Genomic DNA, 24,863 nt, shown 5'->3' with positions numbered 1-24,863 from the left:
TAGCTGAAGTGTATAGTGTTGAGTCATTTCAGTCACTGCAGTAGCTGAAGTGTGAAGTGTATAGTGTTGAGTCATTTCAGTCACTGCAGTAGCTGAAGTGTATAGTGTTGAGTCATTTCAGTCACTGCAGTAGCTGAAGTGTATAGTGTTGAGTCATTTCAGTCACTGCAGTAGCTGAAGTGTATAGTGTTGAGTCATTTCAGTCACTGCAGTAGCTGAAGTGTATAGTGTTGAGTCATTTCAGTCACTGCAGTAGCTGAAGTGTATAGTGTTGCAGTCATTTCAGTCACTGCAGTAGCTGAAGTGTATAGTGTTGAGTCATTTCAGTCACTGCAGTAGCTGAAGTGTATAGTGTTGAGTCATTTCAGTCACTGCAGTAGCTGAAGTGTATAGTGTTGAGTCATTTCAGTCACTGCAGTAGCTGAAGTGTATAGTGTTGAGTCATTTCAGTCACTGCAGTAGCTGAAGTGTATAGTGTTGAGTCATTTCAGTCACTGCAGTGAAGTGTATAGTGTTGAGTCATTTCAGTGTAGTGTATATGAGTGTTGAGTCATTTCAGTCACTGCAGTCATTTCAGTCACTGCAGTAGCTGAAGTGTATAGTGTTGAGTCATTTCAGTCACTGCAGTAGCTGAAGTGTATAGTGTTGAGTCATTTCAGTCACTGCAGTAGCTGAAGTGTATAGTGTTGAGTCATTTCAGTCACTGCAGTAGCTGAAGTGTATAGTGTTGCAGTCATTTCAGTCACTGCAGTAGCTGAAGTGTATAGTGTTGCAGTCATTTCAGTCACTGCAGTAGCTGAAGTGTATAGTGTTGAGTCATTTCAGTCACTGCAGTAGCTGAAGTGTATAGTGTTGCAGTCATTTCAGTCACTGCAGTAGCTGAAGTGTATAGTGTTGCAGTCATTTCAGTCACTGCAGTAGCTGAAGTGTATGTGTTAGTCATTTCAGTCACTGCAGTAGCTGAAGTGTATAGTGTTGAGTCATTTCAGTCACTGCAGTAGCTGAAGTGTATAGTGTTACAGTCATTTCAGTCACTGCAGTAGCTGATAGTGTTGAGTCATTTCAGTCACTGCAGTAGCTGAAGTGTATAGTGTTGCAGTCATTTTCAGTCACTGCAGTAGCTGAAGTGTATAGTGTTGAGTCATTTTCAGTCACAGTAGCTGAAGATGTATAGTGTTGAGTCATTTCAGTCACTGCAGTAGCTGAAGTGTATAGTGTTGAGTCATCCACATACAGTTGTAGTCGGAAGTTTGATCACACAGTCTTCATAGATCGATATCTAGGCTATATATGGACCGATTTAATCGAAAAAAGACCCAATAGTGATGTTGTGTGTGTGTGTCTAAACATTGTGTCCGGTCTGATTTCTAGGTGATAACCCCAGAGGAAATTGTTGACCCCAATGTAGATGAACATTCCGTGATGACATACCTGTCCCAGTTCCCCAAGTCCAAACTGAAGCCTGGTGCACCCCTGTGCCCAGGACTCAACCCCAAGAATGCCTGCGCATACGGACCAGGTACACTGTTCATTGTCACATACACAGGTGTTGTTTTACCGTCAGACACCCTTTGGAGCAATTTAGGTTAAGTGCCTTGCTCAAGGTCACAACGGAATATTTTCACCTTGTCTGATCAGGTTTTCGAACCTGTGACTTCTTGGTTACTGGCCCAACGCTCTAACCGCTAGGCTACCTGCAGCCCCACCACCACCACCACCACCACCATCACCATATAAAAATATAAGTGTGCAATAACCCATCACAATGTCGCTTTGATTCTCTTAGTCTCTCTCTCTCTCTCTCTCTCTCTCTCTCTCTCTCTCTCTCTCTCTCTCTCTCTCTCTCTCTCTCTCTCTCTCTCTCTCTCTTTCTCCAGGTATAGAGCCAGTAGGTAACTTTGTGATGAAGAAGGCAGTGTTTACAGTGGAGACCATCAGTGCTGGGATGGGAGAGGGTCTAGTGCATGTAGAGGACCCTGCCGGACACAAAGAGGAGGTATGCATTCGCATGCACACAGCATACACATCTTGTCTTTCTGTTTCTCTGTGTGTCATCTCTCTCTCTGTCTGTATCGCTGTGTGTCATCTCTCTCTCTCTCTCTGTCTCTCTCTGTGACATCTCTCTCTGTCTGTATCTCTATGTGACATCTCTCTCAATTCAATTCAAGGGCTTTATTGGCATGAAACATATGTTAACATTGCCAAAGCAAGTGAAGTAAATAACAAACACAAATGAAATAAACAATAAAAAGTAAACATTACACTTACAGAAGTTCCAAAAGAATAAAGACATTTCAAATGTCATATTTTGTCTATATACAGTTGTCATGACGTTGGCCTGTGGGTAAGGTTTATGATACCCCCATAAATACCTTTCTCCCTTCCTCTCTCCAACTCTACTGAGGGACTCTTGAATAGCCTTTGTTAAACATAGAGAGTCTGGGAACATCAAACAAGTGGAAGGAAAGGAACCATATTTCGGTAATAGAGCCAGTTGAAAATATGCGTTGGTGCTTAATGAATATGATGTTAGTTCGGTTGTCATCTGAGACATGACTGATGACAGGATGACATAAACTGTATCTGGGAAAGTCTACACATTATAGTTATCAGATGGAATTGTTGTGCAATTAAAATAGAATTGAAATGAAACTATTTGTGAAAAGATTAAATGTAATTTTAGCTTCCAAATGAGAGAATTTAGTTTTCAGAAGACTAGAGCGTGGGCTAGTAAGGACGGACAGAGTATCCCGTCTACCACACAATGACGACACTACAACGTTTCCCGTTCACCACCAGAGACACTCTTCAAAGGACAAAGGACTGGTTGTAAACTATGAAACACGGCCCTCTCTCCCAACCCTATATAAGCCCCTTGACGAAAATGTAACCTTCTGCTCCAAGGACGTGCGGACTTGAGGTCCCCACGTTGAAAGGACAAAAACTAAGCCAACCTCAGCAAGAACCTGACGAAATTAGCATCAAATATCAATCTAAAGGTGACGACCTACACGCTGGAAGGATGAATTTCAACTATACCAGCCAGAATAAAGTAAAGTTTGTCAACTTGGTAGGAACTTTGAACTCTTATTCACTAAAGAAGCAACTGTAGCGCAGCAACTGTAGGCGTTGGCTAGGAGAGGGACGGACAGAGTAACGGTTCGACGGCAGACGGTACTATCCATTCTACCACCAGACATTCTTCAAAGGACAACCCGGCCTCCCATCTACGACCAACCGATCGAAGCGCAGCTCAGAGTAAATATTCATTGCATTTTCCTTTTTTCAAATGGGCGGTAGTTTAGAATGCAATAGCATTTTGACTTTCAACAGTTCAGTATCTCTCATGAAAAGTTGAGAGTGGTCAACATAATGGCATATGGGATCCTTTATAGCAAAGATCCACCCCCCCTAGACGACATGACCAAACCACAGGTCTTAGGAACTTACACAAAGAAAGACTTTACTTCAGAGAGGGGTATCCCTAGCCAGACAGAGTTGGCTATAAATTATCGTTCAGTTTGGTCTCCTAAACAAAGCTCTTATCTCGTCCTTGGTACAAAATGGTACCAAGACATTACCCCCACCCTATGATATATATCAAATTGTCATTTAGATACAACCACTTCTAAATACAACTAATCCTGGACAAGCTCACGGAGAGGAGATGAGGCTATAGGTCAAGATAGGAACAACAAAAGAGAGCATAGAATGATTCCAGACACTGCCATCCTCCTCTCCCCGATGGGAAAAGTAGGGAGTGACTGGCACACAGACACAGTGGAGCAAAGATATGTTTACACATGATGACACCTTGACCTCTCCCCTCTCATTGCCCCATGCAACTTAGTCCTGACAGAGAACAGATAACTGCCAATGGCGACCACTATAGTACAACAAAATACATTCTTATGAGAAATAACTCATAAGCATATCATGAAAATAAAACATCCTATCTATGTTACCCAACTAATTCTGATTCATCCCCAACAGGGGTCTCACAGGTTTGGGAGGGGTCTCGCTGGTCTGGGAGGGGGTCTCGCTGGTCTGGGAGGGGTCTCGCAGGTCTGGGAGGGTCTCGCAGGTCTGGGAGTGGGTCTTGCAGGTAAGGGAAGGTGTCTTGCTTGTCTGGGCATGGTGTCCATTGCAGTGTTGCTCCTGTGTGAGGTGCTGGGGCTACTGTTGCGGGTGACGTCCTTCAGGATCCTGGCAAAAGTTGGGATTGCTGCCTTGTAGAGGTGGACCTGGTCGTAAAGGCTGTTCAAGTCCAGGGTGGAGTGGTGGGCCAGGTAGACATCTGAGACACCTGTGTTAATGAGAGAATCACTGACATGATGTCAGCTGGTCCTTTGTGGCAGGGCTGAAATGAAGTGGAAATGTTTTTTTTGTGGATTCAGTTCATTTGCATGGCAAAGAGGACTTTGCAATTAATTGCAATTCATCTGATCACTCTTCATAACATTCTGGAGTATATGCAAAATTGCCATCATACAAACTGAGGCAGCAGACTTTGTGAAAATTAATATTTGTGTCATTCTCAAAACCATGACTCTGTATGTGCGAAGTTTCAGATGGATAACTTGAAAAAATGAGTGAACAAGAAGACTTTTAGTGTCAAGTCCCCAGGTATATTTGGGCAAATCGTGAAGAAGACATTCACATTCATATTCCATTTTTCTACAAGAATATCGTCAAATCTGTATACTTGGACTTTGATTCAGCTTTTCCAGTATTAGTAGACATATTATAAGTTCAACATTTACAAAACAACCCGTTTTTATAACTTCATAACTCTGAATATCCTTATAATGTTTGTCCAAAATGAAAAAGCATGCTGTCGTACTTAGAAGCTAGAAGGTTAGAAGCTACATTTTACGACACATACATGGTTTCCAGATACTCCCGTGAAGCCCAGCTCATTGGCTATCTAGCCAGCTTTGTTTGGCCCGATGCCAAAACTTATTTGACAAAGATACAGTTGTTCAAGTGACGATCGCCCGTCATCAGCGTGCCATGAAGGCGTCGCTCTCTGACCAAATATGGTGTCCCATAGGATATACTACACCCCTAAAGAAATAGTGATCTTGTTACCTTCTAGGATCTCTGATAGGGTGTCCTATAGGATATACTACATCCCTAATGATATAGTGATCTTGTTTACCTTCTAGGATCTCTGATATGGTGTCCTATAGGATATACTACATCCCTAAAGAAATAGTGATCTTGTTACCTTCTAGGATCTCTGATAGGGTGTCCTATAGGATATACTACATCCCTAATGATATAGTGATCTTGTTACCTTCTAGGATCTCTGATATGGTGTCCTATAGGATATACTACATCCCTAAAGAAATAGTGATCTTGTTACCTTCTAGGATCTCTGATATGGTGTCCTATAGGATATACTACATCCCTAAAGAAATAGTGATCTTGTTACTTTCTAGGATCTCTGATATGGTGTCCTATAGGATATACTACATCCCTAAAGAAATAGTGATCTTGTTACCTTCTAGGATCTCTGAGGAATAAATGCAAACGTGTTTTGACTCTTTCAAACAACGCTTAGGTTGAGATATTCACAGATTCCTTTGTTTGCAAATTGAACGAGTGGAAATATAAAATCAATCGTACGTGCTATATGGACCTTTTTAGGATCACTTCATGTTATCTCTGGGACCCTTTGGATGATAAATCAGAGCAATATTTCAGAATGTAAGTACACATTTCACTTTCAGAGGTGAATATATCAAACCTAAAGTGTTTTGTTGTTAGGAGCTCTCAAACAATAACATTGCATTTTTTTGCAGTAATAGCTACTGTAAATTGGACAGAACAGTTATATTAACAATAATTTAAGCTTTCAGCAGACACTTCTAAATCAAATCAAATCAAATCAAATACAATTTTATTTGTCACATACACATGGTTAGCAGATGTTAATGCGAGTGTAGCAAAATGCTTGTGCTTCTAGTTCTGACAATGCAGTAATAACCAACAAGTAATCTAACTAACAATTCCAAAACTACTGTCTTATACACAGTGTAAGGATAAAGAATATGTACATAAAGATATATGAATGAGTAATGGTACAGAGCAGCATAGGCAGATACAGTAGATGGTATCGAGTACAGTATATACATATGAGATGAGTATGTAAACAAAGTGGCATAGTTAAAGTGGCTAGTGATACATGTATTACATAAGGATGCAGTAGATGATATAGAGTACAGTATATACGTATACATATGAGATGAATAATGTAGGGTATGTAAACATTATATTAGGGAGCATTGTTTAAAGTGGCTAGTGATATATTTTTACATCATTTCCCATCAATTCCCATTATTAAAGTGGCTGGAGTTGAGTCAGTGTGTTGGCAGCAGCCACTCAATGTTAGTGGTCGCTGTTTAACAGTCTGATGGCCTTGAGATAGAAGCTGTTTTTCAGTCTCTCGGTCCCAGCTTTGATGCACCTGTACTGACCTCGCTTTCTGGATGATAGCGGGGTGAACAGGCAGTGGCTCAGGTGGTTGTCCTTGATGATCTTTATGGCCGTCCTGTAACATCGGGTGGTGTAGGTGTCCTGGAGGGCAGGTAGTTTGCCCCGGTGATGCGTTGGCAGACCTCACTACCCTCTGGAGAGCCTTACGGTTGTGGGCGGAGCAGTTGCCGTACCAGGCAGTGATACAGCCCGCCAGGATGCTCTCGATTGTGCATCTGTAGAAGTTTGTGAGTGCTTTTGGTGACAAGCCAAATTTCTTCAGCCTCCTGAGGTTGAAGAGGCGCTGCTGCGCCTTCTTCACGACGCTGTCAGTGTGAGTGGACCAATTCAGTTTGTCTGTGATGTGTATGCCGAGGAACTTAAAACTTGCTACCCTCTCCACTACTGTTCCATCGATGTGGATAGGGGGTGTTCCCTCTGCTGTTTCCTGAAGTCCACAATCATCTCCTTAGTTTTGTTGACGTTGATGGTGTTGAATGTCGATGAACCCTCACCTCCTCCCTGTAGGCCGTCTCGTCGTTGTTGGTAATCAAGCCTACCACTGTTGTGTCGTCTGCAAACTTGATGATTGAGAGTTGGAGGCGTGCGTGGCCACGCAGTCGTGGGTGAACAGGGAGTACAGGAGAGGGCTCAGAACGCACCGTTCTGAGGGTTCAGCGCGTGGAGATGTTTTTGCCTACCCTCACCAGCTGGGGGCGGCCCGTCAGGAAGTCCAGTACCCAGTTGCACAGGGCGGGCCGAGACCCAGGGTCTCGAGCTTGATGACGAGCTTGGAGGGTACTATGGTGTTGAATGCCGAGCTGTAGTCGATGAACAGCATTCTCACATAGGTATTCCTCTTGTCCAGATGGGTTAGGGCAGTGTGCAGTGTGGTTGAGATTGCATCGTCTGTGGACCTATTTGGGCGGTAAGCAAATGGAGTGGGTCTAGGGTGTCAGGTAGGGTGGAGGTGATATGGTCCTTGACTCGTCTCTCAAAGCACTTCATGATGACGGAAGTGAGTGCTACGGGGCGGTCGTCGTTTAGCTCAGTTACCTTAGCTTTCTTGGGAACAGGAACAATGGTGGCCCTCTTGAACCATGTGGGAACAGCAGACTGGTATAGGGATTGATTGAATATGTCCGTAAACACACCGGCCAGCTGGTCTGCGTATGCTCTGAGGGGCGCGGCTGGATGCCGTCTGGGCCTGCAGCCTTGCGAGGGTTAACACGTTTAAATGTTTTACTCACCTCGGCTGCAGTGAAGGAGAGTCCGCTGCATGTTTTCATTGCAGGCCGTGTCAGTGGCACTGTATTGTCCTCAAAGCGGGCAAAAAAGTTATTTAGTCTGCCTGGGAGCAAGACATCCTGGTCCGTGACTGGGCTGGTTTTTGTTCTTGTAGTCCGTGATTGACTGTAGACCCTGCCACATACCTCTTGTGTCTGAGCCGTTGAATTGAGATTCTACTTTGTCTCTATACTGACGCTTAGCTTGTTTAATAGCCTTGCGGAGGAATAGTTACACTGTTTGTATTTGGTCATGTTACCAGACACCTTGCCCTGATTAAAAGCAGTGGTTCGCGCTTTCAGTTTCACGCGGATGCTGCCATCAATCCACGGTTTCTGGTTAGGGAATGTTTTAATCGTTGCTATGGGAACGACATCTTCAACGCACGTTCTAATGAACTCGCAATCGAATCAGCGTATTCGTCAATGTTGTTATCTGACGCAATACGAAATATATCCCAGTCCACGTGATGGAAGCAGTCTTGGAGTGTGGAATCAGCTTGGTCGGACCAGCGTTGGACAGACCTCAGCCTGGGAGCTTCTTGTTTTAGTTTCTGTCTGTAGGCAGGGATCAGCAAAATGGAGTCGTGGTCATCTTTTCTGAAAGGAGGGCGGGGGAGGGCCTTATATGCGTCTCGGAAGTTAGAATAACAATGATCCAGGATTTTTCCAGCCCTGGTTGCGCAATCGATATGCTGATACAATTTAGGAGTCTTGTTTTCAGATTAGCCTTGTTAAAATCCCCAGCTACAATGAATGCAGCCTCAGGATGTATGGATTCCAGTTTGCAAATAGTCAAATAAAGTTTGTTCGGAGCCATCGATGTGTCTGCTTTGGGGGAATATATACGGCTGTGATTATAATCGAAGAGAATTCTCTTGGTAGATATGCGGTCGACATTTGATTGTGAGGAATTCTAAATCAGGTGAACAGAAGGATTTGAGTTCCTGTATGTTTCTATGATCACACTGTCACGCCTTGGTCATTGTATCTTGTGTTTTTGTTATATGTGTGGGTAGGCCAGGGTGTGACATGGGTTTATATGTTGTATTTCGTATTGGGGTTTGTATTAATTGGGAGTGTGTATTATTAGGGGTGTGTCTAGTTAGGCTTGGCTGCCTGAGGCGATTCCTAATTGGAGTCAGCTGATTCTCGTTGTCTCGGATTGGGAACCGTATTTAGGCAGCCTGAGTGCGCGTTGTATTTCGTGGGTGATTGTACCTGTCTTAGTGTTAGTCACCAGATAGGCTGTATTAGTTTCACTCGTTTGTTGTTTTTTGTATTTTCAGTTATTTCATGTACCGCATTATTCTTCATTAAAGTCATGAGTAACCTACACGCTGCATTTCGGTCTGACTCTCTACAAACAACAGAGCGAAGTTCATTACACACCATGTCTCGTTAGCCATAAGGCATACGCCCCGCCCCTCTTCTTGCCAGAAGGATGTTTTGTTTCTGTCGGCGCAATGCGTGGAGAAACCCGCTGGCTGCACCGCCTCCGATAGCGTCTCTCCAGTGAGCCATGTTTCCGTGAAGCAAGAACGTTACAGTCTCTGATGTCCCTCTGGAATGCTACCCTTGCTGGATTTCATCAGCCTTGTTGTCAAAGACTGGACATTGGCGAAAGAATGCTGGGAGTGGTGCACGATGTGCCCCCTCGGGGGTCTGACCAGAAGACCGCCTCGTTTCCCTCTTTTATGGAGTCGTTTTTTTGGGTCGCCGGGCTGGGAGCCATTCCCGTTGTCCTGGTTGAAATGCAGAACACAGGATCCGCTTCGCGAAAATCATATTCTTGGTCGTACTGGTGAGTTGACGCTGATCTTATATTCAGTAGTTCTTCTCGACTGTATGTAATGAAACTAAGATGACCTGGGGTACTAATGTAAGAAATAACACGTAAAAAAACAAAAAACTGCATAGTTTCACTAGAACGCCGGCGGCGGCCATCTCTGTGGCGCCGAAAGTGTCCTCTCTATGTGCCGACATTTGTTGTTACTTTAAAATCTGCGGTCTTGACACAATGCGCTGCATGATTTACAACTGTCCTGTTGTGAACGCGAACCTTATACATGTGGTTCCTGTATTGTAATGACCTCTCCACAGGGATAGGGGGATTCAAAGGCAGCTCTCACTTCAAACTTCAGTGCTAATTGCAGTTGCAGCCAGGTCTGTTCTGTCCTAGCAGCTTGGTTGCTTAGTAGCTTTACTTAAAATAAACTTAAGGATCCGCCCCTTTTCCCAATTTTCGCCTGAAATGACATACTCAAATCTAACTGCCTGTAGCTCAGGCCCTGATGCAGGATATGCATATTCTTGGTACCATTTGAAAGGGAACATGGAAATGTGAAAGAAATGTATGAGAATATAACACAATAGATCTGGTAAAGATAATAAAAAGATAATACAAAAATAAATACAATAAAACTTTCTTTTGGATTCTTTTTTGTACCATCATCTTTGAAATGCAGAAAGGCCATAATGTATTATTCCAGCCCAGGTGCAATATACATTTTGGCCACTAGATGGAAGTGTATGTGCAATGTTTTAAGCTGATCCAATGTATCATTGCATGTCTGTTCAAAATGTTGTATCAAGATTGCCCAAATATGCCTAATTTCATTATTAATAACTTTTTATGTTAAAAATTGTGCTCCTCAAACAATAGCATGGTATTCTTTCAGTGTAATAGCTACTGTAAATTAGACAGTGCAGTTAGATTAACAAGAATTTAAGCTTTCTGCCAATATCAGATATGTCTATGTCCTGGGAAATGTTCTTGTTACTTACAACCTCATGCTAATCGCATAAGCCTAAGTTAGCTCAACCTCATGCTAATCGCATAAGCCTATGTTAGCTCAACCTCATGCTAATCGCACAAGCCTATGTTAGCTCAACCTCATGTTAATCGCATAAGCCTACGTTAGCTCAACCTCATGCTAATCGCATAAGCCTATGTTAGCTCAACCTCATGTTAATCGCATAAGCCTATGTTAGCTCAACCTCATGCTAATCGCATAAGCCTAAGTTAGCTCAACCTCATGCTAATCGCAATTGCCTAAGTTAGCTCAACCTCATGCTAATCGCATAAGCCTAAGTTAGCTCAACCTCTCTCTCTCTATCTCTCTCTCTCTCTCTCTCTCTCTCTCTCTCTCTCTCTCTCTCTCTCTCGCCCTCTCTCTCTCTCTCGCCCTCTCTCTCTATCTCTCTCTCTCTCTCTCTCTCTCTCTCCTCTCTCTCTCTCGCCCTCTCTCTCTCTCTCTCTCCTCGCCTCTCTCTCTATCTCTCTCTCTCTCTCTCTCGCCCTCTCTCTCTCTCTCTCTCTCTCTCTCTCTCGCCCTCTCTCTCTCTCTCGCCCTCTCTCTCTCTCTCTCGCCCCTCTCTCTCTCTCTCTCTCTCTCTGCTCTCTCTCTCTCTCCTCTCTCTCTCTCTCTCTCTCTCTCTCTCTCTCTCTCTCTCTCTCTCTCTCTCTCTCTCTCTCTCTCTCTCTCTATGTATCCTCCTGTCAGGCCAAAGTGACAGCCAACAATGATATGAACCAAACCTACTCTGTCTTCTACATACCCAAGGTCACTGGGATGCACAAGGTACACTTTCTGTTCTATCCCTACCCTAACCTTAACCCTTTTTCCTAACCTAACCTAACCTTAACCCTTATTCCTACCCTAACCTGCCTTAACCCTTATTCCTAACCTACCCTACCCTAACCTTAACCCTCATTCCTACCCTAACCTGCCTTAACCCTTATTCCTAACCTACCCTACCCTAACCTTAACCCCTATTCCTACCCTAACCTACCTTAACCCTTATTCCTACCCTAACCTGCCTTAACCCTTATTCCTAACCTACCCTACCCTAACCTTAACCCCTATTCCTACCCTAACCTGCCTTAACCCTTATTCCTAACCTACCCTATCCTAACCTTAACCCCTATTCCTACCCTAACCTGCCTTAACCCTTATTCCTAACCTACCCTACCCTAACCTTAACCCCTATTCCTACCCTACCCTACCTGAACCTACCTTAACCCTTATTCCTACCCTACCCGAACCTACCTTAATCCTTATTCCTACCCCTAACCTTAACGCTTATTCCTACCCTAACCTACCCGAACCTACCTTAACCCTTATTCCTACCCTAACCTACCCGAACCTACCTTAACCCTTATTCCTACCCTAACCTTAACGCTTATTCCTACCCTAACCTATCTTAACCCTAATTCCTACCCTACCCTACCCTACCCGAACCTTAACCCTTAATCCTACCCTAACCTACCCTAACCTACCTTAACCCTTATTCCTCCACTAACCTTAACCCATGTTCCTAACCTACCCTAACCTAACCTTAACCCTTATTCCTAACCTAACCTAACCTACCCAAACCTTAACCCTTACTCCTAACGTAACCTACTCTAACCTATATTTCTAACCTACCCTAACCTTAGCCCTTATTCCTAACCTAACCTAAATTTAAACATTATTCCTAACTGACCTAAACATACCTAACCTTAACCCTTAGTCCTACCCTAACCTTAGCCCTTATTCCTAACCTAACCTAAATTTAACCATTATTCCTAACCTTAACCCTTACTCCTAACGTAATCGACACTACACTAACCTTAACCCTTAATCCTACCCTAACCTACCCTAACCTACCTTAACCCTTATTCCTCCACTAACCTTAACCCTTATTCCTAACCTAACCTAACCTACCCAAAGCTTAACCCTTACTCCTAACGTAACCTACTCTAACCTATATTTCTAACCTACCCTAACCTTAACCCTTATTCCTCCACTAACCTTAACCCATGTTCCTAACCTACCCTAACCTAACCTTAACCCTTATTCCTAACCTAACCTAACCTACCCAAACCTTAACCCTTACTCCTAACGTAACCTACTCTAACCTATATTTCTAACCTACCCTAACCTTAATCCTTATTCATAACTTAAATGAACCTACAGTAACCTTAAACATGATTCCTAACTGACCTAAACATACCTAACCTTAACCCTTAGTCCTACCCTAACCTTAGCCCTTATTCCTAACCTAACCTAAATTTAACCATTATTCCTAACCTTAACCCTTACTCCTAACGTAATCGACACTAACCCTAACCCTAACCCTAACCCTAACCCTAACCCTAACCCTAACCCTAACCCTAACCCTAACCCTAACCCTAACCCTAACCCTAACCCTAACCCTATTCCTAACTGACCTAAACATACCTAACCTTAACCCTTAGTCCTACCCTAACCTTAGCCCTTATTCCTAACCTAACCTAAATTTAACCATTATTCCTAACCTTAACCCTTACTCCTAACGTAATCGACACTACACTAACCTTAACCCTTAATCCTACCCTAACCTACCCTAACCTACCTTAACCCTTATTCCTCCACTAACCTTAACCCATGTTCCTAACCTACCCTAACCTAACCTTAACCCTTATTCCTAACGTAACCTACTCTAACCTATATTTCTAACCTACCCTAACCTTAATCCTTATTCATAAGTTAAATGAACCTACAGTAACCTTAAACATTATTCCGAAATCACCTAAACATACCTAACGTAATCGACCTACCCTAACCTTAACCCTTATTCCTAACCCCTAAATGTAACCTGATTCCTAACCTAACCCTTACCTCCTAACCTAACCTAACCCTTAACTCATTATTCCCAACCTAACCTATTCCTAACCTAACCTAATGTTAACCATTATTCCTAACCTTAACCCTTACTCAACGTATGACATTCTGTGTACCTTAACCCGGTGATGGTGTTGTTTTTGTAACCTGTTCCTAACCTAACCTACCGGGTCACGACCTTTGGTAACCTGTAAACCTTAATCCAGGTGATGGTGTTGTTTGGTAACCTAACCAGGTGATGTTGGTAGGTATCCCCTGTAATTACCAAACTCTACATGAACATTGTGTATTATTACCAGGTGATGGTGTTGTTGGGTAACAGTGTGTATTATTACCAGGTGACGGTGTTGTCTGGTAACAGTGTGTATTATTACCAGGTGATGGTGTTGTTTGTAACAGAGTGTATTATTACCAGGTGATGGTGTTGTTTGGTAACAGTGTGTATTATTACAGGTGATGGTGTTGTTTTGGTAACAGTGTGTATTATTACCAGGTGATGGTGTTGTTTGGTAACAGAGTGTATTATTACCAGGTGATGGTGTTGTTTGGTAACAGTGTGTATTATTACCAGGTGATGGTGTTGTTTGGTAACAGTGTGTATTATTACCAGGTGATGGTGTTGTTTGGTAACAATGTGTATTATTACCAGGTGATGGTGTTGTTTGGTAACAGTGTGTATTATTACCAGGTGATGGTGTTGTTTGGTAACAGTGTGTATTATTACCAGGTGATGGTGTTGTTTTGGTAACAGTGTATTATTACCAGGTGATGGTGTTGTTTGGTAACAGTGTGTATTATTACCAGGTGATGGTGTTGTTTGGTAACAGTGTGTATTATTACCAGGTGATGGTGTTTGGTAACAGTGTGTATTATTACCAGGTGATGGTGTTTTTTGGTAACAGTGTGTATTATTACCAGGTGATGGTGTTGTTGGGTAACAGTGTGTATTATTACCAGGTGACGGTGTTGTCTGGTAACAGTGTGTATTATTACCAGGTGATGATGTTGTTTGGTAACAGTGTGTATTATTACTAGGTGATGGTGTTGTTTGCAACAGTGTGTATTATTACCAGGTGATGGTGTTGTTTGCAACAGTGTGTATTATTACCAGGTGATGGTGTTGTTTGGTAACAGTGTGTATTATTACCAGGTGATGGTGTTGTTTGGTAACAGTGTGTATTATTACCAGGTGATGGTGTTGTTGGGTAACAGTGTGTATTATTACCAGGTGATGGTGTTGTTTGGTAACAGTGTGTATTATTACCAGGTGACGGTGTTGTTTGGTAACAGTGTGTATTATTACCAGGTGATGGTGTTGTTTGGTAACAGTGTGTATTATTACCAGGTGATGGTGCTGTTTGGTAACAGTGTGTATTATTACTAGGTGATGGTGTTGTGGTAACAGTGTGTATTATTACTAGGTGATGGTGTTGTTTGGTAACAGTGTGTATTATTACCAGGTGATGGTGTTGTTTGGTAACAGTGTGTATTATTACCAGGTGATGGTGTTGTTTTGGTAACAGTGTGTATTATTACCAGGTGATGGTGTTGTTTGGTAACTGTGTGTATTATTACCAGGTGACGGTGTTGTTTGGTAACTCTGTGTTTTACAAGGTGATGGTGTTGTTTGGTAACAGTGTGTATTATTACCAGGTGACGGTGTTGTTTGGTAACAGTGTGTATTATTACTAGGTGATGGTGTTGTTTTGGTAACAGTGTGTATTATTACCAGGTGATGGTGTTGTTTGGTAACAGTGTGTATTATTACCAGGTGATGGTGTTGTTTGGTAACAGTGTGTATTATTACCAGGTGATGGTGTTGTTTGGTAACTCTGTGTATTATTACCAGGTGATGGTGTTGTTTGGTAACAGTGTGTATTATTACCAGGTGACGGTGTTGTTTGGTAACAGTGTGTATTATTACTAGGTGATGGTGTTGTTGGGTAACAGTGTGTATTATTACCAGGTGATGGTGTTGTTGGGTAACAGTGTGTATTATTACCAGGTGATGGTGTTGTTTGGTAACAGTGTGTATTATTACCAGGTGATGGTGTTGTTGGGTAACAGTGTGTATTATTACCAGGTGATGGTGTTGTTGGGTAACAGTGTGTATTATTACCAGGTGATGGTGTTGTTGGGTAACAGTGTGTATTATTACTAGGTGATGGTGTTGTTGGGTAACAGTGTGTATTATTACTAGGTGATGGTGTTGTTGGGTAACAGTGTGTATTATTACCAGGTGATGGTGTTGTTTGGTAACAGTGTGTATTATTACCAGGTGATGGTGTTGTTTGGTAACTGTGTTTTACCAGGTGATGGTGATGTTTGGTAACAGTGTGTATTATTACCCAGGTGATGGTGTTGTTGGGTAACAGTGTATTATTACCAGGTGATGGTGTTGTTTGGTAACAGAGTGTATTATTACCAGGTGATGGTGTTGTTTGGTAACAGTGTGTATTATTACCAGGTGATGGTGTTGTTTGCAAAGAGTGTATTATTACTAGGTGATGGTGTTGTTGGGTAACAGTGTGTATTATTACCAGGTGATGGTGTTGTTGGGTAACAGTGTGTATTATTACTAGGTGATGGTGTTGTTGGGTAACAGTGTGTATTATTACTAGGTGATGGTGTTGTTTGGGTAACAGTGTGTATTATTACCAGGTGATGGTGTTGTTTGGTAACAGTGTATTATTACCAGGTGATGGTGTTGTTTGGTAACTGTGTTTTACCAGGTGATGGTGATGTTTGGTAACAGTGTGTATTATTACCAGGTGATGGTGTTGTTGGGTAACAGTGTGTATTATTACCAGGTGATGGTGTTGTTTGGTAACAGTGTGTATTATTACTAGGTGATGGTGTTGTTTGGTAACAGTGTGTATTATTACCAGGTGATGGTGTTGTTTGGTAACAGTGTGTATTATTACCAGGTGATGGTGTTGTTGGGTAACAGTGTGTATTATTACCAGGTGATGATGGTGTTGTTTGGTAACAGTGTGTATTATTACCAGGTGATGGTGTTGTTTGGTAACTGTGTTTTAGTGATGGTATGTTTGGTAACAGTTATTACCAGGTGATGGTGTTGTTGGGTAACAGTGTGTATTATTACCAGGTGATGGTGTTGTTTTTGGTAACAGTGTGTATTATTACCAGGTGATGGTGTTGTTTGGTAAGAGAGTGATATTATTACTAGGTGATGGTGTTGTTGGGTAACAGTGTGTATTATTACCAGGTGATGGTGTTGTTGGGTAACAGTGTGTATTATTACTAGGTGATGGTGTTGTTGGGTAACAGTGTGTATTATTACTAGGTGATGGTGTTGTTTGGTAACAGTGTGTATTATTACCAGGTGATGGTGTTGTTTTTGGTAACAGTGTGTATTATTACCAGGTGATGGTGTTGTTTGGGTAACAGTGTATTATTACCAGGTGATGATGGTGATGGTGTTGTTTGGTAACAAAGTGTATTATTACCAGGTGATGGTGTTGTTGTTTTGGTAACAGTGTGTATTATTACTAGGTGAACAGTGTGTATTATTACTAGGTGATGTTTTGGGTAACAGTGTGTATTATTACCAGGTGATGGTGCTGTTTGGTAACAGTGTGTATTATTACTAGGTGATGGTGTTGTTTTGGTAACAGTGTGTATTATTACTAGGTGATGGTGTTGTTTGGTAACAGTGTGTATTGCTATTACAGGTGATGGTGCTGTTCGGTAACTCTGTGTTTTACTAGGTGATGGTGCTGTTTGATAACAGTGTGTATTATTACCAGGTGACGGTGTTGTCTGGTAACAGTGTGTATTATTACCAGGTGATGGTGTTGTTTGGTAACAGTGTATTATTACCAGGTGATGGTGTTGTTTGGTAACAGTGTGTATTATTACCAGGTGATGGTGTTGTTTGGTAACAGTGTGTATTATTACCAGGTGATGGTGTTGTTTGGTAACAGTGTGTATTGTTATTACCAGGTGATGGTGTTGTTTGGTAACAGTGTGTATTATTACCAGGTGATGGTGTTGTTTGCAACAGTGTGTATTATTACTAGGTGATGGTGTTGTTTTGGTAACAGTGTGTATTATTACCAGGTGATGGTGCTGTTCGGTAACTCTGTGTTTTACTAGGTGATGGTGCTGTTTGATAACAGTGTGTATTATTACCAGGTGACGGTGTTGTCTGGTAACAGTGTATTATTACCAGGTGATGGTGTTGTTTGGTAACAGTGTGTATTATTACCAGGTGATGGTGTTGTTTGGTAACAGTGTGTATTATTACCAGGTGATGGTGTTGTTTTGGTAACAGTGTGTATTATTACCAGGTGATGGTGTTGTTTGGTAACAGTGTGTATTATTACCAGGTGATGGTGTTGTTTGGTAACAGTGTGTATTATTACCAGGTGATGGTGTTGTTTGGTAACAGTGTATTATTACTAGGTGATGGTGTTGTTTGGTAACAGTGTGTATTATTACTAGGTGATGGTGCTGTTTGGTAACAGTGTGTATTATTACCAGGTGATGGTGTTGTTTGGTAACAGTGTGTATTATTACTAGGTGATGGTGTTGTTTGGTAACAGTGTGTATTATTACCAGGTGATGGTGTTGTTTGGTAACAGTGTGTATTATTACCAGGTGATGGTGTTGTTGGGTAACAGTGTGTATTATTACTAGGTGATGGTGTTGTTGGGTAACAGTGTGTATTATTACTAGGTGATGGTGTTGTTGGGTAACAGTGTGTATTATTACCAGGTGATGGTGCTGTTGGGTAACAGTGTGTATTATTACCAGGTGATGGTGTTGTTGGGTAACAGTGTGTATTATTACTAGGTGATGGTGTTGTTTTGGTAACAGTGTATTATTACTAGGTGATGGTGTTGTTTGGTAACAGTGTGTATTATTACCAGGTGATGGTGCTGTTCGGTAACTCTGTGTTTTACTAGGTGATGGTGCTGTTTGATAACAGTGTGTATTATTACCAGGTGACGGTGTTGTCTGGTAACAGTGTGTATTATTACCAGGTGATGGTGTTGTAGGGTAACAGTGTGTATTATTACCAGGTGATGGTGTTGTTTGGTAACAGTGTGTATTATTACCAGGTGATGGTGTTGTTTGGTAACAGTGTGTATTATTACCAGGTGACGGTGTTGTTTGGTAACAGTGTGTATTATTACCAGGTGATGGTGTTGTTTGGTAACAGTGTGATTATTACCAGGTGATGGTGTTGTCTGGTAACAGTGTATTATTACCAGGTGATGGTGTTGTTTGGTAACAGTGTGTATTATTACTAGGTGATGGTGCTGTTTGATAACAGTGTGTATTATTACCAGGTGATGGTGTTGTTTGGTAACAGTGTATTATTACCAGGTGATGGTGTTGTTGGGTAACAGTGTGTATTATTACCAGGTGATGTTGTTGTTTGGTAACAGTGTGTATTATTACCAGGTGATGGTGTTGTTTGGTAAGAGAGTGTATTATTACTAGGTGATGGTGTTGTTGGGTAACAGTGTGTATTATTACCAGGTGACGGTGTTGTTTGGTAACAGTGTGTATTATTACCAGGTGATGGTGTTTGTTTGGTAACAGTGTGTATTATTACCAGGTGATGGTGTTGTTTGGTAACAGTGTGTATTATTACCAGGTGATGGTGTTGTTTGGTAACAGTGTGTATTATTACTAGGTGATGGTGTTGTTTGGTAACAGTGTGTATTATTACCAGGTGATGGTGTTGTTTGGTAACAGTGTGTATTATTACTAGGTGATGGTGTTGTTTGGTAACAGTGTGTATTATTACCAGGTGATGGTGTTGTTTGGTAACAGTGTGTATTATTACCAGGTGATGGTGTTGTTGGGTAACAGTGTGTATTATTACTAGGTGATGGTGTTGTTGGGTAACAGTGTGTATTATTACTAGGTGATGGTGTTGTTGGGTAACAGTGTATTATTACCAGGTGATGGTGTTGTTTGGTAACAGTGTGTATTATTACCAGGTGATGGTGTTGTCTGGTAACAGTGTGTATTATTACCAGGTGATGGTGTTGTTTGGTAACAGTGTGTATTATTACCAGGTGATGGTGTTGTTTGGTAACAGTGTGTATTATTACCAGGTGATGGTGTTGTTTGGTAACAGTGTGTATTATTACCAGGTGACGGTGTTGTTTGGTAACAGTGTGTATTATTACCAGGTGATGGTGTTGTTTGGTAACAGTGTGTATTATTACCAGGTGATGGTGTTGTTTGGTAAGAGAGTGTATTATTACTAGGTGATGGTGTTGTTGGGTAACAGTGTGTATTATTACCAGGTGATGGTGTTGTTTGGTAACAGTGTGTATTATTACCAGGTGATGGTGTTGTTTGGTAACAGTGTGTATTATTACCAGGTGATGGTGTTGTTTGGTAACAGTGTGTATTATTACCAGGTGATGGTGTTGTTTGGTAACAGTGTGTATTATTACTAGGTGATGGTGTTGTTTGGTAACAGTGTGTATTATTACCAGGTGATGGTGTTGTTTGGTAACAGTGTGTATTATTACTAGGTGATGGTGTTGTTTGGTAACAGTGTGTATTATTACCAGGTGATGGTGTTGTTTGGTAACAGTGTGTATTATTACCAGGTGATGGTGTTGTTGGGTAACAGTGTGTATTATTACTAGGTGATGGTGTTGTTGGGTAACAGTGTGTATTATTACTAGGTGATGGTGTTGTTGGGTAACAGTGTGTATTATTACCAGGTGATGGTGTTGTTTGGTAACAGTGTGTATTATTACCAGGTGACGGTGTTGTTTGGTAACAGTGTGTATTATTACCAGGTGATGGTGTTGTTTGGTAACAGTGTGTATTATTACCAGGTGATGGTGTTGTTTGGTAACAGTGTGTATTATTACCAGGTGACGGTGTTGTTTGGTAACAGTGCGTATTATTACCAGGTGACGGTGTTGTTTGGTAACTGTGTATTATTACTGTGTTTTACTAGGTGATGGTGTTGTTTGGTAACTGTGTTTTTACCAGGTGACGGTGTTGTTTGGTAACTCTGTGTTTTACTAGGTGATGGTGTTGTTTGGTAACTGTGTTTTACTCGGTGACGGTGCTGTTTGGTAACTCTGTGTTTTACTAGGTGATGGTGTTGTTTGGTAACTGTGTTTTACCAGGTGACGGTGCTGTTTGGTAACTCTGTGTTTTACTAGGTGATGGTGTTGTTTGGTAACTGTGTTTTACCAGGTGACGGTGCTGTTTGCGGGGCTACACATCAATAAGTCTCCTTATGAGGTGGATGTGGGGATGGCTCAGGAGACAGCAGTAAAGCTACAGCCCAGGGACCTGGACTAGAACCTGCTGGGAACATCGCCAATAAGACCACATACTTTGATGTCTACACCGCAGGTACCAACTGTTTTCTCAGCTATTGAACTCTGGGACTGTTTTAAAATCATCATTGGTCTCTTGCTGTTTCCTTCCTCTCTGGCAGCTCAGTTAGTAAGGATGACTGTATATTTGTCGCTTTTGGCTCCTTTCCCCACCGAGTCTTTGTTGGTTTATTCACCTCCAGCAACACCTCTCGCTTGCCCTCTACTTCAGCCTTGTTACGTGTGTTATGTGTATATATTGAGTCTACACTGAGTGGACAAAACATTAGGAACACCTGCACTTTCCATGACATAGACTGACTAGGTGAATCCAGGTGAAAGCTATGGTCCCTTTTTGATGTCACCTGTTAAATCCACGTCAATCAATGTAGATGAAAAGTCCATTCCTCAACGAATTGAGGCCAAAAAGGGGTTGCAACTCAATATTAGGAAAGTGTTCCTAATGCTTTGTACACTTAGTGTATATTTTATACTGCAGGAGAAGACACCACGATTCATAAACATCAGTCCATTTCCTTTCCACTTCTTTAACAACAGAAAAACATATACTATACAGTATATTGGTATGGTGCTAAGGCTGTCTCTGTCTCCAGGTGATAAGGCTGTCTCTGTCTCCAGGTGATAAGGCTCTCTGTCTCCAGGTGCTAAGGCTCTCTGTCTCCAGGTGCTAAGGCTCTCCCTGTCTCCAGGTGATAAGGCTCTCTGTCTCCAGGTGCTAAGGCTCTCCCTGTCTCCAGGTGCTAAGGCCTGCTGTCTCCAGGTGATAAGGCTCTCTCTGTCTCCAGGTGATAAGGCTCTCCCTGTCTCAGGTGCTAAGGCTCTCCCTGTCTCCAGGTGCTAAGGCTCTCTGTCTCCATGTGCTAAGGCTGTCTCTGTCTCCAGGTGCTAAGGCTCTCTGTCTCCAGGTGCTAAGGCTCTCCCTGTCTCCAGGTGCTAAGGCTCTCTCTGTCTCCAGGTGATAAGGCTCTCCCTGTCTCCAGGTGCTAAGGCTCTCTCTGTCTCCAGGTGCTAAGGCTCTCCCTGTCTCCAGGTGCTAAGGCTCTCTCTGTCTCCAGGTGCTAAGGCAATCTCTGTCTCCAGGTGCTAAGGCTCTCCCTGTCTCCAGGGTGATAAGGCTCTCTCTGTCTCCAGGTGCTAAGGTTCTCTCTGTCTCCAGGTGCTAAGGCTCTCTCTCTGTCTCCAGGTGCTAAGGCTCTCTCTGTCTCCAGGTGCTAAGGCTCTCCCTGTCTCCAGGTGCTAAGGCTCTCTCTGTCTCCAGGTGCTAAGGTTCTCTCTGTCTCCAGGTGCTAAGGCTCTCTCTGTCTCCAGGTGCTAAGGCTCTCTCTCTGTCTCCAGGTGCTAGGTTCTCTCTGTCTCCAGGTGATAAGGCTCTCTCTGTCTCCAGGTGCTAAGGTTCTCTGTCTCCAGGTGCTAAGGCTCTCTCTCTGTCTCCAGGTGCTAAGGCTCTCTCTCTGTCTCCAGGTGCTAAGGTTCTCTCTGTCTCCAGGTGCTAAGGCTCTCTCTGTCTCCAGGTGCTAAGGCTCTCTCTGTCTCCAGGTGATAAGGCTCTCTCTGTCTCCAGGTGCTAAGGCTCTCTCTGTCTCCAGGTGATAAGGCTCTCTCTGTCTCCCAGGTGATAAGGCTCTCCCTGTCTCCAGGTGCTAAGGCTCTCCCTGTCTCCAGGTGATAAGGCTCTCTCTGTCTCCAGGTGATAAGGCTCTCTGTCTCCAGGTGATAAGGCTCTCCCTGTCTCCAGGTGCTAAGGCTCTCTCTGTCTCCAGGTGCTAAGGCTCTCTCTGTCTCCAGGTGCTGGTGTGGGAGAGGTGGAGGTGGTGATCATGGACCCAGCGGGTAAGAAGGACGTGGTGGTGAGTCAGATAGAGGATAAGGGCAACAGTTCGTACCGCTGCACCTATAAACCCACCCTGGAGGGGGCCCACACCATCTACGTTACCTTCGCTGGAGGACAAATCAGCAAGAGCCCCTTCACTGTGAACATAGGAGAGGGTGAGACAGGAGGGGGAGGGAGGGGAGGGGCAGATCGGCAAGAACCCCCTTCACTGTCAAAATAGCAACACATGAAACCGAATTAGAAACAGTTTTTCTGTTTCCAATTCTAGTGTTTGTGTTTCTACTGTTTGTGTTTCTGGGGTTTCTTGTGTTTCATTTTCAAAATTTTCTGTTTCTAGTCTTTCTGTCTGTGGTGTTCCTTGCTATTATTTCTGTTTCTACTGTTTCTGTTTCTACTTCCAGTTTCTGTTTCTATTGTTCCTGTTTCTATTGTTTCTGTTTCTATTGTTCCTGTTTCTAGTGTTTCTGTTTCTATTGTTCCTGTTTCTAGTGTTTCTGTTTCTATTGTTCCTGCTTCTCGTGTTTCTGTTTCTATTGTTCTGTTTCTCGTGTTTCTGTTTCTATTGTTTCTGTTCTGTTTCTAGTGTTTATGTTTCTATTGTTTCTGTTTCTATTGTTTCTGTTTCTGTTTCTAGCGTTTATGTTTCTATTGTTTCTGTTTCTATTGTTCCTGTTTCTAGTGTTTCTGTTTCTAATGTTTCTGTTTCTATTGTTTCTGTTTCTGTCTCTAGTGTTTCTGTTTCTATTGTTTCTGTTTCTAGTGTTTCTGTTTCTATTGTTTCTGTTTCTATTGTTCCTGTTTCTAGTGTTTCTGTTTCTATTGTTTCTGTTTCTATTGTTTCTGTTTCTGTCTCTAGGGTTTCTGTTTCTATTGTTTCTGTTTCTAGTGTTTCTGTTTCTGTCTCTAGTGTTTCTGTTTCTATTGTTTCTGTTTCTAGTGTTCCTGTTTCTATGTTTCTGTTTCTAGTGTTTCTGTTTCTATTGTTTCTGTTTCTATTCTTTCTGTTTCTATTGTTTCTGTTTCTAGTGTTTCTGTTTCTATTGTTTCTGTTTCTATTGTTTCTGTTTCTGTCTCTAGTGTTTCTGTTTCTATTGTTTCTGTTTCTAGTGTTTCTGTTTCTAATGTATCTGTTTCTATTGTTCCTGTTTCTAGTGTTTCTGTTTCTATTGTTTCTGTTTCTATTGTTTCTGTTTCTGCTTCTATTGTTTCTGTTTCTAGTGTTCCTGTTTCTAGTGTTTCTGTTTCTAGTGTTTCTGTTTTCTAGTGTTTCTGTTTCTATTGTTTCTGTTTCATTACTTCTATTTCTATTGTTTCTGTTTCCTTTATTGTTCCTGTTTCTGAGTGTTTCTGTTTATATTGTTTCTGTTTCTATTGTTTCTGTTTCTGTCTCTAGTGTTTCTGTTTCTATTGTTTCTGTTTCTGTCTCTAGTGTTTCTGTTTCTATTGTTTCTGTTTCTGTCTCTAGTGTTTCTGTTTCTATTGTTTCTGTTTCTATTGTTCCTGTTTCTAGTGTTTCTGTTTCTATTGTTTCTGTTTCTATTGTTTCTGTTTCTGCTTCTATTGTTTCTGTTTCTAGTGTTCCTGTTTCTAGTGTTTCTGTTTCTATTGTTCCTGTTTCGAGTGTTTCTGTTTATATTGTTTCTGTTTCTATTGTTTCTGTTTCTGTCTCTAGTGTTTCTGTTTCTATTGTTTCTGTTTCTGTCTCTAGTGTTTCTGTTTCTATTGTTTCTGTTTCTGTCTCTAGTGTTTCTGTTTCTATTGTTTCTGTTTCTATTGTTCCTGTTTCTAGTGTTTCTGTTTCTATTGTTTCTGTTTCTATTGTTTCTGTTTCTGCTTCTATTGTTTCTGTTTCTAGTGTTCCTGTTTCTAGTGTTTCTGTTTCATTGTTTCTGTTTCTATTGTTTCTGTTTCTATTGTTTCTGTTTCTATTGTTTCGTTTCTATTGTTCCTGTTTCGAGTGTTTCTGTTTATATTGTTTCTGTTTCTATTGTTTCTGTTTCTGTCTCGAGTGTTTCTGTTTCTATTGTTTCTGTTTTCTATTGTTTCTGTTTCTGTCTCTAGTGTTTCTGTCTCTAGTGTTTCTGTTTCTAGTGTTTCTGTCTCTAGTGTTTCTGTTTCTATTGTTTCTGTTTCTAGTGTTTCTGTTTCCTATTGTTTCTGTTTCTGTTTCTAGTGTTTCTGTTTTGTGTTTCTGTTTCTATTGTTTCTGTTTCTATGGTTTCTGCTTCTAGTGTTTCCTGTTTCTAGTGTTTCTGTCTCTAGTGTT

The 24,863-nt window shown here is 41.8% G+C and overlaps 1 protein-coding gene across 1 annotated transcript in view; it reads left to right on the top strand.

Annotated features, from left to right (window-relative positions):
• Nucleotides 1-24,863, top strand: part of LOC127921928 (filamin-A-like) — a gene marked incomplete at both ends in the record, with an annotated part of 42,619 nt that overhangs the window by 8,438 nt on the left and 9,318 nt on the right. The window contains 3 exons of the mRNA XM_052505550.1: nucleotides 1,372-1,519; nucleotides 20,690-20,782; nucleotides 22,552-22,752. Coding sequence (XP_052361510.1) covers nucleotides 1,372-1,519; nucleotides 20,690-20,782; nucleotides 22,552-22,752 — 442 coding nt within the window. The remainder of the gene's footprint in view (nucleotides 1-1,371; nucleotides 1,520-20,689; nucleotides 20,783-22,551; nucleotides 22,753-24,863) is intronic.

This window comes from Oncorhynchus keta, unplaced genomic scaffold (genome assembly GCF_023373465.1).
Source record: "Oncorhynchus keta strain PuntledgeMale-10-30-2019 unplaced genomic scaffold, Oket_V2 Un_contig_2400_pilon_pilon, whole genome shotgun sequence".
In the NCBI taxonomy this organism is placed as follows: Eukaryota; Metazoa; Chordata; class Actinopteri; order Salmoniformes; family Salmonidae; genus Oncorhynchus; species Oncorhynchus keta.
Note: the sequence above shows the minus strand (reverse complement) of the source record. Positions and strands in the feature narration are given on the sequence as shown.